At 39.5% G+C, this 18,604-nt stretch overlaps 2 protein-coding genes across 4 annotated transcripts in view; one reads left to right on the top strand and one right to left on the bottom strand.

Moving 5' to 3' along the window:
- Positions 1-18,604, bottom strand: part of CTNNA1 (catenin alpha 1) — a 68,697-nt gene that overhangs the window by 36,037 nt on the left and 14,056 nt on the right. For all 3 annotated transcript variants that reach the window (XM_079969756.1, XM_079969754.1, XM_079969755.1), the window contains exons 4-7: positions 18,382-18,548; positions 17,531-17,650; positions 15,473-15,739; positions 12,985-13,188 (exon numbers count right to left, since the gene is read on the bottom strand). In XM_079969756.1, coding sequence (XP_079825882.1) covers positions 12,985-13,188; positions 15,473-15,739; positions 17,531-17,650; positions 18,382-18,548 — 758 coding nt within the window. The remainder of the gene's footprint in view (positions 1-12,984; positions 13,189-15,472; positions 15,740-17,530; positions 17,651-18,381; positions 18,549-18,604) is intronic.
- Positions 492-12,213, top strand: LRRTM2 (leucine rich repeat transmembrane neuronal 2). The gene is made up of 2 exons (XM_079969912.1): positions 492-916; positions 1,195-12,213. The coding sequence occupies exons 1-2, from the start codon at positions 913-915 to the stop codon at positions 2,739-2,741; spliced, it is 1,551 nt and encodes a 516-aa protein (XP_079826038.1). The 5' UTR covers positions 492-912; the 3' UTR covers positions 2,742-12,213.

The raw sequence follows: 18,604 nt of genomic DNA, 5'->3' as shown, positions 1-18,604 counted from the left end.
TTGATGGACTCTCCTATGTGGTCTTTACCAAAACACTTTCTCTCCATTGCTAGCAAAAAAATAAATTAAAAAATCCTCCTTTTAAACGAGATCTTTAATTATATAGCAATACAAATAATTTCTGACATGCTAATCCCATGCAACTCTCCCTTGGCAGATTTTTTTTTTTTTAATTAGCACCCTGCTCTCACACATGTAGGCAGAAGAATGCCAGCAGGACCACCATGTCACAAAAATCAGTATTGTAACTTTACTTCACAAATTCAGATATATAGCTCAGGGCTATTGTAATAAACATGTAACTTGCGAGAGAGATTCATGTAAAGTCATTCCTATTACTTGAATGCTGGATGAAAAATTCCTACAGTTAGTTTTTCCTCTTAGTGGTAGTCTAATCTCACAATTCACAGTATGCACCACTGTGTCTTAAACTGCAAAGCTTCTGGAAAACCCAAACAAAAAGGAACGTCACAGGATGACGTCAGCCTATATACAGTTGTGTGGTTGCAGCACATAAGCAAATGCATTCCTGTACCGTATCCCTGAAAGCTTTTCAGCAAATGCATTCAAGCGACTACAGAAGCTTCTCTCAGCAATAAGCCACCCTTCTGCCATCAACAAGTTAAGACAAAAAAGCCATAGCAGTGGAAAGCATTTTCAATTAAGCAGCAGTACAAAAAGAACTCCCAATTCAGCACTGTTTAAGGAATTAACAGACCTACCGCTGGAAATCAAGGAAATGAATTCAAAAGGAATATGAGAAAAGAGGATGTCAAGTCATTTTTTTCCCTCGGATGAGGACAGTAGAAGAAAGTAAATTATTCAAAGGTTGTCAGCGTTAGAGCCTTTTACAGACTCACTGCGTTGAGTCTAAAACTGCGACTGAATGCAACCGCCAACGTACTCAAAAGAATGGGTAAGTTTATATATTTTTGTTTGTTGTACTATGTGCAGTCAACCTTGCTTTAGAAATGCACATTTAGACAACAATAGATTTAAAAGGCACTTTTCAGTTGCCTTATCAGTAATGTCAATAATTCAGAGAGATGATCACGAGGATTTGTTTTATATTCTTAAGACCTGAAGCATTTTAATGCATGTGATTTATCTGTATCATTCTTTCTCCGTTTTGTTGGAAGCATACATCTGATAAAAATATCCTATTTTGTTGTTTCCCTGAATTATATTCTGCAGGCTTACATTTCAAGTGGCCATTAGGGGCTCCTATGCTGGCAGCAGTATATGCAATGAGTATTGTTTTTAAAATGCTGCCTGCCTTGGGCACGGCTTGTCCGCCAAAATGCCGTTGCGAGAAGCTGCTCTTTTACTGTGACTCTCAGGGGTTTCACTCAGTGCCAAACACCACTGACAAGGGCTGTCTAGGTTTGTCTTTGAGGCACAATGTTATTATGGAACTTGAAGGGGATCAGTTTGCAAGCTTCAGTCAACTTACTTGGCTTCATTTAGACCATAATCAAATTGATACAATAAGAGAAGATGGTTTCCAAGGACTGTATAAACTCAAGGAATTAGTTTTAAGTTCAAATAAAATCTCTTATTTGCCAAACACAACTTTTAGCCAACTGCTTAACCTGCAACATTTGGACCTCTCTTTCAATCAATTGTCTGCTTTGCATCCTGAGTTGTTCTATGGCCTTCGCAAACTGCAAACCTTGAGTTTACGTTCCAATTCCCTGAGGACTATCCCAGTCCGTCTATTTTCAGACTGCCGTAGTTTGGATTTTCTGGATTTGAGCACAAATCGCTTGCGAAGTTTGGCACGCAATGGATTTGCAGGATTAATCAAACTGAGGGAACTTCACCTAGAGCACAACCAGCTGACAAAGATTAACTTTGCTCATTTCCTACGGCTAAGCAATCTGCACATGCTCTTCTTGCAGGGGAATAAAATTAGCAACTTGACATGCGGGATGGAATGGACCTGGGGCACTTTAGAAAAGCTAGATTTGTCCGGAAATGAGATCAAAGCCATTGATATGACAGTTTTTGAAACAATGCCTAATCTTAAAGTACTCCTAATGGATAACAACAAGCTAACCACTCTGGAGTCCAAGGTTTTATATTCACTTACAACCCTTACTACAGTGGGCTTCTCCAGCAATCCCTGGGAATGCAGCCCCAAAATATGTGCACTAGCCACATGGCTGAGTGGCTTCCAAGGTCGGTGGGAGCATTCGATACTTTGTCATAGCCCAAACCACACCCAGGGAGAGGATATTCTAGATGCAGTTTATGGTTTTCAGCTTTGTTGGAATTTATCAACTGTTGTTACATCCATTCCTACAAGTTACAGAGCTCCAACGACTGAATATACAAAAAGGATAAGCTCCTCAAATTTCCATGTGGGAGACAAAGAAATTTCAACTACGACAGACATACCCATTACTACAGAAGAGCAGTTGCCTGAGCCGAACAATGCCATCTTCAGCCAGCAGGTAATTACAGGAACAATGGCTTTATTATTTTCTTTCTTTTTTATCATTTTTGTAGTGTTCATCTCCAGGAAGTGCTGCCCTCCCACATTAAGAAAAATTAGGCAGTGCTCAATGATTCAAAGCCACAGGCAACTACGATCTCAAACACGGCTACATATGTCAAACATGTCAGACCAAGGACCATATAATGAATATGAAGCCAGCCATGAAGGACCTTTCATCATCATTAATGGTTATGGACAGTGCAAGTGTCAGCAACTACCCTATAAAGAATGTGAAGTATAATATATACAGGTAATCAAAAAACAAAAAATCAGATAAACTTATTTTAAATTGCAGGGATCCTACACATATTTTTGATTTTTTTACAAATGTTGAGAAAGCTTGGATTTTTCTAGGCTACTTGTTTTGAGTGATGCAGTATTTAAGGGTGGCTTTTTTAAACCCATAGTATTTTCTGTGTTAAAGCAGCAATGTTTGCATTAAATTTGCACTCCTGAGGTTTGGAAGTCTAAATATGCTCAACCCAAAATATGTAAACTGCTTCATGTTATGTAATTATACGTGTAAATTTTTACTCTCAAGCCTCCAGATTTGATTTAGAAGAATAGTCTGGACGAAAAGATGTTAGGTATATATTTACAGGACCCAGTGAAGGGAGGACATTTTACCAATTGAAGCATTGTAGCTATGATCCCCAACATTTCAGCTGGCTCGGTTTTCTTTTGAAGTAGAGATTTAATGGAATTTTCTTCATTAAAAAAAAACCCTGGTTCTTGGGACTTATGATCTACAGTGGAAAGGTGCAAAAGAGGGGATTTTCCAGTGTACTGAAGCATGGAAAAAGATTATTATTTTCTTAACTCCATATTGAGAGTTCAGCTTATCTAAATGTGTTCCAGATTCAGAATGTAGCTGTTGACAGTTCTGAATAAACCAGGATTACATCCCCATTGCTTTGAAATATCAACCTTCTACAGGCAATTAGTAGCATGCAGTTTGGTCTTCAAAGTATTAGATACACTTCAACTTTTATTAAATCTGTCTTGACTTTTAATGAGACACATTTCAGACTAAGAATCAATATATACTTTACACAAATGAAAACTGAGATGGTTGTTTTTTTAAACACAGAAAATTATTCCTTTCATCTCCAGCTGTTTGTCTACACCAAAAAACTATTTTATACACCAACTACTGGTTTCTCTGGAGGCCAAATTAGTCCTTGCAGTACAGCTTTCATCTACCATTGTAACATCCCAATCCAGTAAGATTTATGCTCAAATCCTGGTCTGGTTTATTCAGAAGTGAGACTTACTTCCAGATAAATATGTTGGGAGGCGTAAGAACATTTTAATGTAGGATATCAGAGATGGTTTACTAAAAAAAAACAATTTTAGGAACACTATTTTGCTGAACAGGTTTAGAAATATTTAAGGCAGTACAAAACTACTCTGAACAAAACTGATTTCTGGATAACAATACAGTTTCCAGATTGGGTTATGGAATTGAATATTACTGTGCATCTACGTAGACAGAAGTCCATTGGAGAGGAGAATTTATATAATTGTTCAAAAATCATGAACACATAACCAAAGCTATAAAGTTAGAAGAAAATGTACATATGTAGATCTAACATATCATGCCACGTTCAGCTGCAACAGTATTTACAAGTACATGCAGAGGGAAAAGAAACATTGGTGCTTGGATTTCTTAAATCAGTATATAGTATTAATTGTGTGTTGTACTATTCTGCAAAGTTTTCAACCTAACCATTGGCTCAAAAATCCATTTTTATATGCGTAATATCTCTTAGTGAAGTACTTGGATAAATATATTTCAATGCTTTAACATAAAAGTGAGTAGTCTGGAGATGCAAGACTTTAACGCCACCAAGTCAAAGTCCACTACCCATGAGCTTAAGCTTTTCATATTGGACTCTATTTTAACTTAATAGGGTTCCTATTTTTCTAGTTCTGTTAAGCCACTGACTGTTTACTAGTAGAGTGAAAATGGATGGACAGATGGAAGGATATCTGCAAATATCTCATGTAGTAAGCCATTATTTTAGCCATATACGGTGTATTCTATGCATCTGGGTAAAGGGAATTTCTCTCTGCATTTAAACACTGCAGCCACCAAGAATCAATTCAGCTTCATTGAGATTAGTGTTCTATATACCAAACTCTTGCAAACTGTCAGCCTCTTCTCCCAGCTCCCACTCCATATGGAGACACAGATAATTTCATGTCTTGCCAAGAATCAGCTGTGCATAACTCTACAAGTGTGTTAGGAAGGTGGACAAAGGTGGGTACCTGGCAATGAATGATAAATGCTTAACAGCAGAAGCCGGTCCCTTCCTTAACAGGTAGCAAACAGGCTTTTCTTTCAAAAATGTCCGCAGTTCCTCACTATGCTGAGTAGCAATGCACTAACTCTGTAGAATTTAGTATAAAGTGGGAAATATAAATTCCAGTAGTTTTTCCACAAAACCATTTACTTGCCCGAGATCATTACCACTACAAACTCTTTTTGCTTCCTATAGCATATTTCCAATTGAAAATAGCCCAACATTATCCCAGTTAATTACTTAAAAATTATGTAGGGGCTGTGAAACTGGCTGGACTTATTTAGCCAACATTTCTAGTTCCCAACAAGCCCTGCCCTCCTGAGTACTTTCTATGGCTTATGCTGGGCTTTTGCAAGAAACGCCAGTAGAATTCTACTGCTGCCATTATCTCCTCCAAATGTGTGGTAGGAAAGGCATATTCTGCAGCAAGTAGGTATGTGGAACTGCTGATATAGTCTGATCTGCATTTACTTTTCCCTTCAAGGAAATTCTCTATTCCTCCCTGCCATGTTAACTCACCTATCTATCCTTTCCCTTTGAGCTGGTATTTGTGGACACCTAAGCAAGGACAGTCCAATGTTATTTCCATACTCAAGCAGGTTTGGATTACAAAGATATGACATGTCTTGCAGATACTTCCATTGCCACAATGAATACTTGTCTTTATAGTGACCTTTGGCTGCTTTAACCAAAAGCTATGTGGGCTACTAAGTCTGAACTTGCAATCACTCAAAGCACAGTAAGAGGAATCATATGGCTTACGTGATGATTCACTGGCATCCGTAAAAATAGACCAGTCTTTCAAACAACACTGAGCTGTACACACCAAGCCCGCCCACTAGTAATGTTCGCTATATTTCTAAATTCTATTTTGCTTTGTCTATCTAGGAAAGAGGGTATTTAATTGAGTGCAATTTGACTGCTACTACAGTCACATTCAGTCTTGTATAAGCAAAGATGTCAAGAGTATTATTTTAACCAACAGAACATACAGTATGAGTATCATTTCAAACCTGCCTAATCACACTGACAATAGCATCTACGAAGGATGTACATGTATGAAATGCCAACAGACTGAATTCAAACACAAAATTTTTCAGTTAAGAAAGGTTTCTACAATTTGGCCAATATACATCAAATATCAAATAAGTGAAAGGAGAGTGTTTCATGCATTATTATTTATTAAATTTATATACTGCCCTTCATTACAGGGCAATTCACAACATAAAAATACAAAATACTTAACAAGAACAAAAACAAACCAATAATCTTCCTCCCACAAACATGTGTAAAAGACCATAGAATGTTAATCAGACAAAGGCCTGGTTATAGAGAAAAGTTTTCACCTGGCGCCTAAACCCATGCAGTGAAGGTGCCAGGTGGCCTTTTATCATTAAATAAATTACTAAATTTATTCAGGAGGAGTAATATTTATGTTTTCTCTTAGCTTACAAAAGGTCAGGCACCTTTAATTCACTAGTATGAGATTAATATCCTGCCTCTCCCTTTGGCCACTTCCCTTTATTTCTGCCTCCCTCAAAAGTTAAAGAATGAAAAAAGTAGGGATTTATAACCGTGTGTGTGTGTGTGTGTGTGTGTGTGTGTGTATATATACACCAAATTTGTGCAAGGCATAACATTAATTCTTCCCAGAAAAAATATGTTCTTTTGGCAATAAGAAATATAAAGCAAAAGAATACCAACATCAAAGCAGAACACTGTTTACAGTGAAAATGGATAGAAGCTGCATTGTAAACATGTATCACGGAGATATGCACATGTGAATCAACCTCAAGACTAGCATAATGCACTGTGTCACGCAGCTGTAGTTCTCTCCCAACCTTCGTACACTATGTGTTTTCATTAGTGACGGTTTCTACATTAGTGACGGTTTTCTCTTATTTGCTAATATCAGAATGCTTTCCTTCATGTCTTCTACAGTTACACTTACAGAGCCTTAGAAGGGGAGGGGTCAAAACAAGCAGAGCCACATCTTATTTGTGGAACTGCACTGCCCAACAAATCCCTCAGTATATGAATTACTGCCATTACGGTCCAGTAAGGTCCTTGCAAGCAAGCTTCAGAATTACAATTTGTTTCTGTATGTGGGAAGAACAAGGTGGCAAGGTTTTATCATGTTTGGTGCCACAATCTTCTGCACTGCAAGATCAGATACATGGAGTTTGCTTCACAATCATTATCTTCCTTCAAATGATAGCAACATTAAATACTTTGGAATCATTTTTAATATTCAAGTAGTTACTTGCTTTGTGTGTGATACACACAAACACACTCACTCTACAGGGGTATAAAGGTTTAGATTACACCATTACCCAACATAACTGCAGGTCATGTCACCTAAGAAAACAAGGTGGTAGCTACATCCATGATGCAAATTTCAGAAGTCTCTCCAGTACTTCTAGTCCATCATTTCTCTCATTACTAATTTCCCCCCTGGAACTTTTCATCTAATTCTGAAATCAAGTATTAACAGACATTCCAAATGACTTGTGCCAATAATGTTCCAAGATGCGTTTTCTGGTGGAGGATAAAGGTTCATAATGCAGTAATTGCAGTGTACAAAAAACATTAAAATTGTGTATACTGTAAAAATAGAAGTTGCCTCTTTATTGATGCCATTTCAAGATGAAAAATACTGGTAATGCAATCTCTGTTTGGTGACAAAATGTAACGACAGTCTTCAGGACCAGCTATAAATTAACTGCTCCTGCAATATAGGCTGTCTAGAAAGGCTCTGAGTATGGTAGCTTCCATTACACACCAGTCAAATGCAACTGTTAGCTACATTAGCATAGACCAGTCCCTGCTGTCAGAGTTCATAGGAATTGTAGTCTGACAACTTATGGAGGGCACCACTTTGGCCACTGCGAACTTTCTGGATCCTCAAGTGAATTGTTATTATTAATTATAATTTATTATATTTCTAAACTCCCCTTCATCTGAGGATCACAGAGTGGTTCACAATATAAAAACACAACAATTCATAACATAGTAATAAACAAAAATAATGTAACCAATAGCTGAACAACAAACAATGGAAGGAAATACTACACGGAAGAAGCAGTGAAAAGCAGCAATTACTGAATCAGGGAGGCGGGTGAAGAGATTAAAAAATGGGAAACACTTTGGGTTAATAGTTTGATATTAAAGACCTGAAGAACCTAACAAGCATGAAATAGCCTGGGACCTGCTGGATTTAAATCCTTTTATTTTCAAGACACAGATTTGAGTTTGCCCAGCTTTCCAAATGAGTTTAGGATGGCATCCTAAAATGACTCATGAACAAGACAGTGCCACACAAAGTAGTAACCCACCCAAAAAAATATTTGGAAAAGAACTGTGTGTTTATTCTGATTTGTGTATAAACTGGTTGTTTCCTAGCTGTTCAACAAACATGACCTAGACTGGCTGTGATTGCTAAAGCTCAGCCAGTTTGACTGCACTGGCTTCCCTTTTAAAGTTACAATCTGGGAACCCAATGAATGGGTTTTTGTGAATCTGTCACTATGTCAAAAAAAATTCTCTTCTTCTTCTCTATCTGCCTAGCTAGGATTACTTGTTCACCTTTAAGTTTTGCAATATGCTCACAGGCAGAAGTCTTCAAAATTTCAGACACTGAATCTGCTTTAAGCCCAAATATCCATTTGGGAACCTACTTCTTTTTATCATATATGTATGAATTGTGATTGTACTGCTGTTGCGATCTTATCCTGAACCAAATAACCTTACAGTTGAAAACTAACATTTTTAATGGATGTTCAGAATTCTATGTCAGACTACTGTCTGAGAGGTAAAGATTAAATACTCTTCCTGTAACCATTAAATTGAACTAGCATGGACAATGCGAATGTCGTTTTGATTTGCAAGGGTACAGCTGGCAGTCCATTTGATAAGAATAGGATTGCCCAGTAGGATAGTCATGCCATACTAAAAGCATTTGTTGTGCTCACCATCAGTACCCTCCTTCCCAACCTTGTGTAAGACGAGAGGACTGGGAAAGGGGGGCTGAGTCTGCATTTCCTAATTTTACGGAAACACATGCGGCACGAGCAAGGTACTAAGGTAACCCAGTCAGATGGTGTGGAATACTATTATTCATTTTTATGCGGCTCTAGATTGGGGTTGTGAAGAGAGGAAAACAGCTGCAATGAGTATTATTTTGTAATGGCATAGCAAACTACAGAATTTTGTTTTTCTTCAGCACCTATGTCTCACTCGCAAACACACTGCTGATTTAGGGCCTAAATGTGGTTACGTTCACCTTCATATGCACTTCCAGTCAGTTAAAGTAGCGTTTCTTACTATGATGCTGAAGTTGGGGTGGTTTTTCCTGTTTAGTTTTTTTAAAAAAACAATTCTGCCTTCATTTCAAAGTTAAGCTTATAATGTTCTAATATAAGCAGAAGCACTGTGAAACAAAGCATTACCTGGTAAATTAGCTCTTCGGCAATTTATCTTCCCTCAACATACAAAAGAATGGCACAGAGGACTTCATGAAGTGGACACATGGTCCAGGACATGAACAACTGCAGCTAGCTCTATACATCTAGCAAAAGTTTGGATTTGTGCTCAAGTACTCCCTTTCCATGCTTTCTTGCAAGCCTGGTTTGAAACTTCTGAGTTCTAAAGTAGTTTTTATATGGTACTGGGGATTGCAAGTCAAAGAAAAACAAGCCAAATTCCACTGGATATGCCCAAAGCCTCGGATATGTAACTCTCTAGATTCTGATCACCATTCTGCTCATGTTGCGTTGATACAGATGCCTAATTGTGTTTTAGATTAAACCGCTTTGGTTTCTGCTTTCTTATGAAGGAAATGAATTGTCTCAACACAAACGCCATCAGTTGTCCAATATGCAAGCCAAGTGACACCATAAGATTACTTTCTGTCAAGTGTTTTTCACAGAGAGTTCATCTACAGATTTCTCATGGATCCAAATAATTTTACTTAATTACACAAGTTTCATTCACACTACAGGCAAAGACTGGTTCACGCTTCTCCGATGTGTGCAACTGCAAACATGCGCGTGGCCCTAACCCAGAAATGTCCCAAAAATGTTACAAAAAGGGGAGGATTGGGGCAGCCTTAAGTGGGCCCCAGTGACACACGTAGGGGTCCAGAATAACCCCTGTGCAAATCGGTTGCTGCCTCTACTATCTTGTGCTTATATTTAGGTGAAGTTTTATGGATATAACCTGTTGCAAATAGTGCTAATGATCTGAAAGCTTTGCTCACTGGGGATGTTATTGCATGAGGTGAACCAGTAAAGCTATGTTCCCATGAAATAAGATCTACTTCTATTTGCTGTGATCTGGATTGGGGGGGGGCGGGTCATAGAAGTAGTGGCACCTCCTGGAATGCTGCCTGAAGTCCAATTTTGGGAGAATGTTTCTGGGGCATATAAAGCATCAAAAAAAATTAAAGATGAAGAAGCTTCCCTACCACTGTAATTGATTCCTACACTCTACTTCTGGTTTTTAAAATCTAGCTGCCAATCCATAAATAGGTCAATTTACTCACACCATGAATGTGCATTTCATAGAATAACTATTCCTCAACAAAAGCCTCTAATAGAAGTTGGGCAACATCCAGTATTATGCAAGGGGACACCTTTATTCTACAGCTCCCTTCCCACAAATTGTAAAGTATCCTCCTCCCTGCCCCTCACAGCTAATACTGGGGGCTTACAGGGGGAGAAGGAATCTGTTATGCCAACAGTATCTTTCAGTTGTGGACAGCTATTGTTAGATTTCACCCCAGGTATACTGCTTGACAATCATCTTCAATAAGTTTATTGACCAACTCAATAAACTTAAATGTTATAGAATTAAGATTTCCTTGAATCACAGAATTGGAAAGGGACCCTTAACAGCCCAGACATGGCCAAACTTGGCCCTCCAGCTGTTTTGGGACTACAATTCCCATCATCCCTAACCACTGGTAATGTTAGCAAGGGGTGATGAGAGTTGGCCATGCCTGATCTAGACCAACCCCTCCAATGGAATCTCAATAATCCTAACTTGAACCTTTAAAACAGTGCCAACCCAGCACAAAATCCTCCAAGTCTTCCCCTGCTTATAATATACTTGCCTTTAATCTTCCCACTACTACCACCTTCTTTTTATTCCTTCTTTGCACCCCACCCAAGCACAGCCATAGATAGCTCTCTAATGATGCCTTATTGCTACTCCCCTTAACACCTTACTTAGGAAGGAATAAACACTACAATGACCAATCAAAGATTACTAACTGCTGAAGCAAAAGAAACCTTTGGAGCAGGCATGGCCAAACTTGGCCCTCCAGCTGCTTTGGGACTACAATTCCCATCATACCTGACCACTGGTCCTGTTAGGTAGGGATGATGGGAGTTGTAGTCCCAAAACAGCTGGAGGGCCAAGTTTGGCCATGCCTGCAGTTTAGAGCAAACATCTGACACTCATGGATTGCAACACAATTTGAGCAGCAGTTTACCAAATTCCCTCTGCCCTGTTTTGTAAATGAGGTCAAATTAATTTAGAGCCATTTTATGCACACATTCGAAGCTACATCTATAACTACTATTCAGTCTCATAGGCATTTGACAACTCCCCCCTCCAATAATTTATTTGTTGGCAGTGACCATCAGTTCTCAAATTTTATTTCAAACATAGTTATTTCCATACGCTTTAAAATCATCATGCGTCCTGTGTTGTTATACATCAAGTCAATTTACTGTAAGAATTGTAAATGTCGTAAAAGTATTTCAGACACTCATTCTCCCAATAAAGCAAACAAGAGATGCTCGTTAACCTAGTTGTTCTCAAACTGCAGTCTTAATTGATTTAGTCTGTACTCATGGGTGTGGGTGAGAGATAAATGAAAATCCAGAAATGAGTGGAACTTGCAACAGGAAGACCAAGCAGCAGATAGTTGACACTGCAGCCACCCAAACTGCACATGCCTTTTGTTCCTTCATTCTTAGACAAATCTTTTTTTACTTCCTACATTTGTAATTAGTGTTGACACCAAATTTGCTGAAGGAAACTCTCCTCACAAACTCCTCACAAATTTTAACAAGTTTACTACAAATATTGTAAGGATATACAAATATGTATTTGATGAAAGACTGGACATTTTCAGTCTGAAAGTATATGACAGGTACCAGCAGTAGGTTTGACAGTTATCACTGTGCAATGCAGTTAAGTCTTATGTGGACTTGAAGCAAGGATTTTTATTTTGCTGTCAAAAATCCATCCTACATTCAAATGCTTAAATGTTGGATGTCAGCACTGAATTGTTTCAGTTCTATTGCCATCTTTTAAATCTCTTTATAGTATGTGGAATGAACAGAAATGTATCTTATGCAAACAGATGTCACTGATGCTATATTTGCAGCATCAACACCATCTTAAGCTATGTCGTCATTTATTAAAAGACCACATCACTTTAGTCACTTTAACCCTCAACATGCACTCATATGGTTGTATTTGTCAATATCTGCTGCATATGTTAACAAAATCTCCTGGAACACTTAAAGCATTGAGTGTTTCTTCAGTGCATCTCTAGAGCTGCACTTGTCTCAAGACCTGACCAAACAGTGGTTTTTGTTCACAATGTAAGTTGTGTAGCATGTGGGAAGGTCACTGAAATAGTCCACACATTGGAATGAAAATACATCCGGTACAAAAAATACTTTATTATTGCCGTGGCATATGTTTCAGAGGGGCAGCTGTGCTGTTTTAAATAAATAATTGTAGCATGAGCTTTTATAGACAAGAGCCTACTTCTTCAAAAGTACTATATACTGCTGATATTCCCCCAGCAGGACTCTTGCTATATTTAAGATCCATTTCATACACAACAGTAATTGCACATTGTAAGGCCATAACACATCTATTTAGGGCTGCAGGAAGCTGGAGCTACAGAATACTCAACATCCAGCTTTTCCATCCAACCCTCATTTCAATTCAATAGATACGGAGTAATTTAGAAGTTAGGGAAAAGTTATACCAACACACCAAGAGAGTATATCCAAAAGCAAAAAAGTTACAAAAGACCCATCTTTACTCCCAGTTCTATTTCTTAAGAGATTCCAGTCAAATTCAAACCATACCGTTTTACGGCCTCTCTTCAAATTTCACTTACAAATAAACACACAACATAATTTGGTTACTCACATTTCCCATGTATTCGGAAAGCAGATCTTGCAAGGCTTGTCGCACTGCATTACACTCAGCAACTATGCGTTCCCGTCGGTCATCACGTGTGCAGGATGAGTCAGCCATTAGGGCTGCACCGCTAATGATGCTCTCCAGGCGCTCTTCCAGGGAAGGCCTAAAACGCTCCTCACTGAAGTTCAAAGGATCCACAATGATTTGTTTCTGGCAGGAAGAAAAAGTTTTAAACTCCAAGTAAGTGTCATACTATGCTGGGTCAGTTTGATGAACACAGCTTAGAAATATTAGGAAACGCAACTCATACTTTTGACATCGAGCATGTCACCCAGTTACATCTTTTCAACCTATGCAGGGCTAAAATCTTCCTTGGACTAAGAACAAAGTAGTACATCAAACTCAATTCCTTCCGGCTTAAAAGCCTTTTTAACAGAGTTTACAACAGTATAGTTTATACCAAGTTAAAGCTACAGCAGATTGCACTTCAATCTTTTTCAGAGTCATATTAACATGTTAAAAAGGATCTTCAGACGAAGTGTTGCAGTTTGTCAACTCTGCAATATTTTCAGTGTTTAATCCTCTTAGGGATTCTGTTACACAGTAGCACAGCCACTGAAAAGGGTTTTTGACCACTACTGATAGCCCAATTCAGTACACGTCTACTCAGGAGTCCCACAGAGTTCAATGAGGTTTACTCTCAGGTAAGAGGGTGCAAGATCACAGCCTAAATTTTACTTTACAAAGGAATGGAACGAGACCAAGAATTTCACATATAATGCAATTTCACTTGGGTCGAGAAGTGCCATAAGAAGGCTGTTGAGGGTTTTAAAAATTACACTAGCACATGGTAGTGAGCCTGGAATGTATTTGAAGTCAATGAAGACAAACAAGATTTGATTTAATAGGTTGATTAACTTTTCTATACCAGAGCTTCCTGGGAGATGTAGAGGAAGCCTCAAACAGGGATGAGGACAGGAAAGGCTGGATGGTATTGGCAGGAACACAGAGAAGACATAGAAATGCTGATCAGGGTATGATACAGGGTAGGCAACACATTTTTGATGGCCTTGGTAGACAGGAAAAGTTTGTGTTTGCTATGACCCTGCCTGCTCCCTATGACCCAAAGATGTCTGGGATATTGAACCCCTATGTAACTGTGGGGCAACAAACTCCCTGCTCACTTCAAATCTGTGAAGGTGGCTTATCCCTGCTGCACTAAGCCCAAGAGCAATTCTGAAAGGAACTGCTTTTCAAATATCTCCAAAGGTCAGTTCTGGATCAAGGAGTCCCAGTTCTTCTCCACGGTCTGGGGCAGGAACAGGCAAACTCAGCCTTCCAGATGTTTTGGGACTACAACTCCCATCATCCCAGACCACTGGTCCTGTTAGCTAGGGATGATGTGAGTTGTAGTCCCAAAATATCTGGAGGGCTGAGCTTGCCTATGCCTAGTCTGGGGAAAGGGGTGGAGATTCTGACACTGCACTCCTGTCGGAGGCAATTTTATTTCTGCCTCTTGCAAAAGTGGATTAAGGAAATGGAGGCAAATCTGGAAAGCTGAAATGCAACGTGGGGGTAGTAGCAGCCTATGCAAAAGCTGGATGGGAGCAGTACAGAGCTAAAAGGAGACAGAGTCAAAGTGGGGGGGGGGAGCTGTGAAGTAACTTAATCACAAAGGACTGAGGAAGAAGAGTAGACATTGTCAGGAAAAGAGAGCAGATAGGCTGCATTTCACATATTCATGTAAATAGGGAAAATATTGTGTTTCAAATCTCCAGCTTTCCTATCAGGTCATGGTGCAAGTCAAGAAAAGTGAGTTTACAGTGGTGCCTCGCAAGACGAAAATAATTCGTTCCGCGAGTCTCTTCGTCTTGCGGTTTTTTCGTCTTGCGGCCTAGCGCTATTAGCGGCTATTAGCGGCTTAGAAAAAGGGGAAAATGGGAAAAAACTCGCAAGACATTTTCATCTTGTGAAGCAAGCCCATAGGGAAATTCGTCTTGCGAAGCGCCTTGAAAAACGGAAAACCCTTTCATCTAGCGGGTTTTTCGTCTTGCGAGGCATTCGTCTTGCGGGGCACCACTGTATCTCCTAATTTCTGCCTGTTTTGAATGAAGCTAAGCACCAAATCTTACTGCCACCCCCTAATAGTTGTCTGAAAACAACCATGTCAACATGTCATAATAAGGAAGGTGGCTTATCCAGAGCTAAGTACCGGTCTTGCGAACTACACATCTCCAGATGTTTAAGCAGTCATGTAACCAACTGTGTGTGTTCTCATGGTGCCCAAGTGTATCTACAGAAATGTAAATTTATCATCATATTCACACAGATGGTACAGATGTTTACAAATCTGTTAGTTTCAGAATAGCCATGTGTAAACCAAGGATATGGTTACTCATCACCCTCAGGAGATCTAACTGTTTCTAGGTAACTTACGACCAACTGACTATGAAAAGGGAACATACATTTCCCCCCTGCAAAATGCAGTACTTACATCAAAGTTGTTAAGTGCATACGCCAATTCTCCGCCACCGCTCTGGTGCTGAACAGAGTCTTCAGAAGCTGTTGCCTGGGCTGCATTAGAGATTCCTGTGACTGCCTGCTGCAGCTGCTTGTAGATCAAATCCCTGTTGGCTTTGTAAGCAGCTACATCTGGGTGCTGGAGACATGCTTGGGAAGCAGTGTAAAGTATAGGAATATTTTTCTGAAGGATTCCTCTGGCTGCTGCCATCTGATCACGATGGCCAATATCTTTTAATTCCTGCAGAGAATATTTCAAATAGCAAAATGTTTTAAGAGATAAATGTGATGCAGGTCAGCACTTAGGACTCCCCCATAACTAACAGAGAATTGAATATTGTACCCTTTGAACAAGTAGTGTAATAGCATAACATTCATCAGGAAGTATATCAAACTACAAGGCTTCCAAGACATGATTATTTTGGAACAGTAGAATCCTGAAAGTTTAGGTTTAATTAATAGAAGTTCAGGTAACTGGAAAACTTCTAGACAGCAGAGAGAAGTATGAACAAGAGTCTCACAAGTTTCATCAGAAGCTTCTAATAGTAAAGCAGCAAAGTCTCAGTCAGGCCTCTTATGGTTTCAAATCTTAATAATTATACACATACACAATATTCTTCTCAGACCATGATATGTACTCACTGAAGCTTAAAATTCTGCAGAAAACCAACACAAACCACCACGCATCACCTCCAGAGAGCTAGCTGCTATTTTGTTGTTGTTTGAGAAGAAAAGTGGCTAAGCTGTAATTTGAAGAAAGGGCAGATTGGGATACATAACTCTCTATATTTTGCTAATGATGTTCAGGTGGCTGTAAACAGGCCCAAGGAATTGGAAGTCATATGAAAACTGAATGCAATTTTCTTTTCCTACTCTGGAACTTAACTTCTAAGGCTTCTGCCCCACACCATTGGAGGTATACATAGATGTGATTCCTTCTCCAATCTTAAACCAAAGAAAAACAGATTCTTATTATGAACCAGTTCCTGAGACTGAGTGGCAGTTCAATTTACAATAAATGGAACTCCCGTTGAGAGTGACGGCAGTCACTTCCAGGGAGCTTGCTACATGGAGATTTCAGTGCATGTTGCAGCAAAAGTCATGCACACTAGCTAACCACTTAGGCAGCTGAAACCATTAAAAACATACTAAAGGACAGTCAGTCCTTGGATCAACTCATCAGCACTCACAACTCCCCCCCCCCCCTGAATTTTTAATTGAATTCTGTGTGGATTTATAGGGACTTGTCCTTAATGCTATGGAATGGGTTTTAGAGCCATTTCATGGCAAACTGACCCAACACAACTTTTTGTCCATGGGCCCAACCCTACTAGTAACATACAGTATAGGCAGCCAGTGAAGATCCTATCAAATAGGTATTCTATATGTCTGCACACCAAAATGTCAGTTAGTATTCTGGTGGTAGCATTCTGCACTAGCTGTAATTTCCTGACCATCTTCAAGAGCAGCCCTGTGTAGAGAGCATTACAGAAGTCAAGATGGGAGATTACCAGAGTATGCATAACTATAGCTAGGCTATCCCTATGCAAGAACAGTTGTAGTTGATGAAGCAGTCAAGGCTGGAAATGGGCACTCCTTGGCACAGAAGCCAATTGAGCCTCATATGACAGAGATAGGACTATAAGTGTCTCCAGACAATGGGTAAGATTCACCTAACAAGTCCCATCCGCAGAAGCCCTGCTTGCATAATGGGGTCTTCCCCCCTGAAAAAAACTAGATCAGTGTATGTATTGGGAGAATGAGATGCAGAGGGAGGAGGGGGGCTTGTTTCCTCTGGCAGGCTGAAATACTTGCACTTGAAAGACTGTGATATTGAATTCCTCCCATTGTACCTACAACTCCATCCAGAAGAGGCTGAACACCCATTTCCTGGACATAAAAGCCACCCACCCACAGTCCTTAAAAGTATTTATAGCATTGTAATCTTGTGTTTCTGTTACAAACACTGTCAGATACTATACCAGTATACAAAGCAACCATATATTTGAAAACATGCAAAAAGTTACTATACCTGTTGTCTTTTGCCTGCCATTATATTAAGCTTATCCACCTCTGGTTTAAGAGCTTTGTACTGTATTCCTAAATCTTGTTCAGTACCAGCATTTCTTAGTTTCATGATGCCTTCTTCTACCTAGAATATTAAATCAGATTTTGAGCTATATGGACTTTTAAAAATGTAATACAGATTCTGTAGAAGTAGTACCAGTAACTTCCAAGAACACTTAAGTAGCAGTAATCTGTCAGGCCCCTCCAATCCCCAACGAAACAGGCATGCAATCTGAATGACAATGCAACCTGCCTGTTTTAATGGCATATAGCCTAGCCTGACTTTACATAGTAATACTTAGCCCATTGGCCAAAATGTCAGCCTGTCAGCCAAGACTTGTATATGGGGTCATATCACAGAGCAAGATCTGTTAGTCCATCTAGCAACCTTTTTCAGCCGTGGGCCGGTCCACCGTCCCTCAGACCATGTGGTGGGCCAGACTATATTTTGGAAAAAAATAATGAACGAATTCCTATGCCTAAATAACCCAGAGACGCATTTTAAATAAAAGGACACATTCTACTCATGTAAAAACACGCTGATTCCCGGACCATCCGCGGGCCGGATTGAGAAGGTGATTGGGCCACATCCAGCCCACGGACCTTAGGTTGCCTACCCCTGATCTAATCCATCAATGTGTTTTCAACAGTGCTTATCCAGATGTTCCCAGGAAGCCCATTAGCAGAGGAATGAAGGCAAAAGCACTCCCCTACTGCAGTCCCGTCTTCCCTGCTATTCCAAAAAACTATTCTAAACAACTTTAATAATAAGCAAATTAAAAAGAGACAGAAAGTTACAGTTGAGTCACTACTTACAACTTTAAGTTGAACAAGCAGTTTGTACACATCTGCCATATCAGCCAAAATGAGCAGCCGGGTGACTGCTGATAGGAGGGCACGGGCTGCTCTCACCATGTTCCCCCGTTTCACAGAAGAACATGGGTCATCAGCAAATTCTCCAGAGGCACTCTTCATCAAGTCTCCTATGTACACAAAGTTAGCAAAAAAGGGGTTACATTTCTTCGGTCTTTCCAATTAT

This window comes from Podarcis cretensis (assembly GCF_951804945.1).
Source record: "Podarcis cretensis genome assembly, chromosome: 3".
Lineage (NCBI taxonomy): Eukaryota > Metazoa > Chordata > Lepidosauria > Squamata > Lacertidae > Podarcis > Podarcis cretensis.
This window is presented reverse-complemented; position numbering and strand designations above follow the sequence as displayed.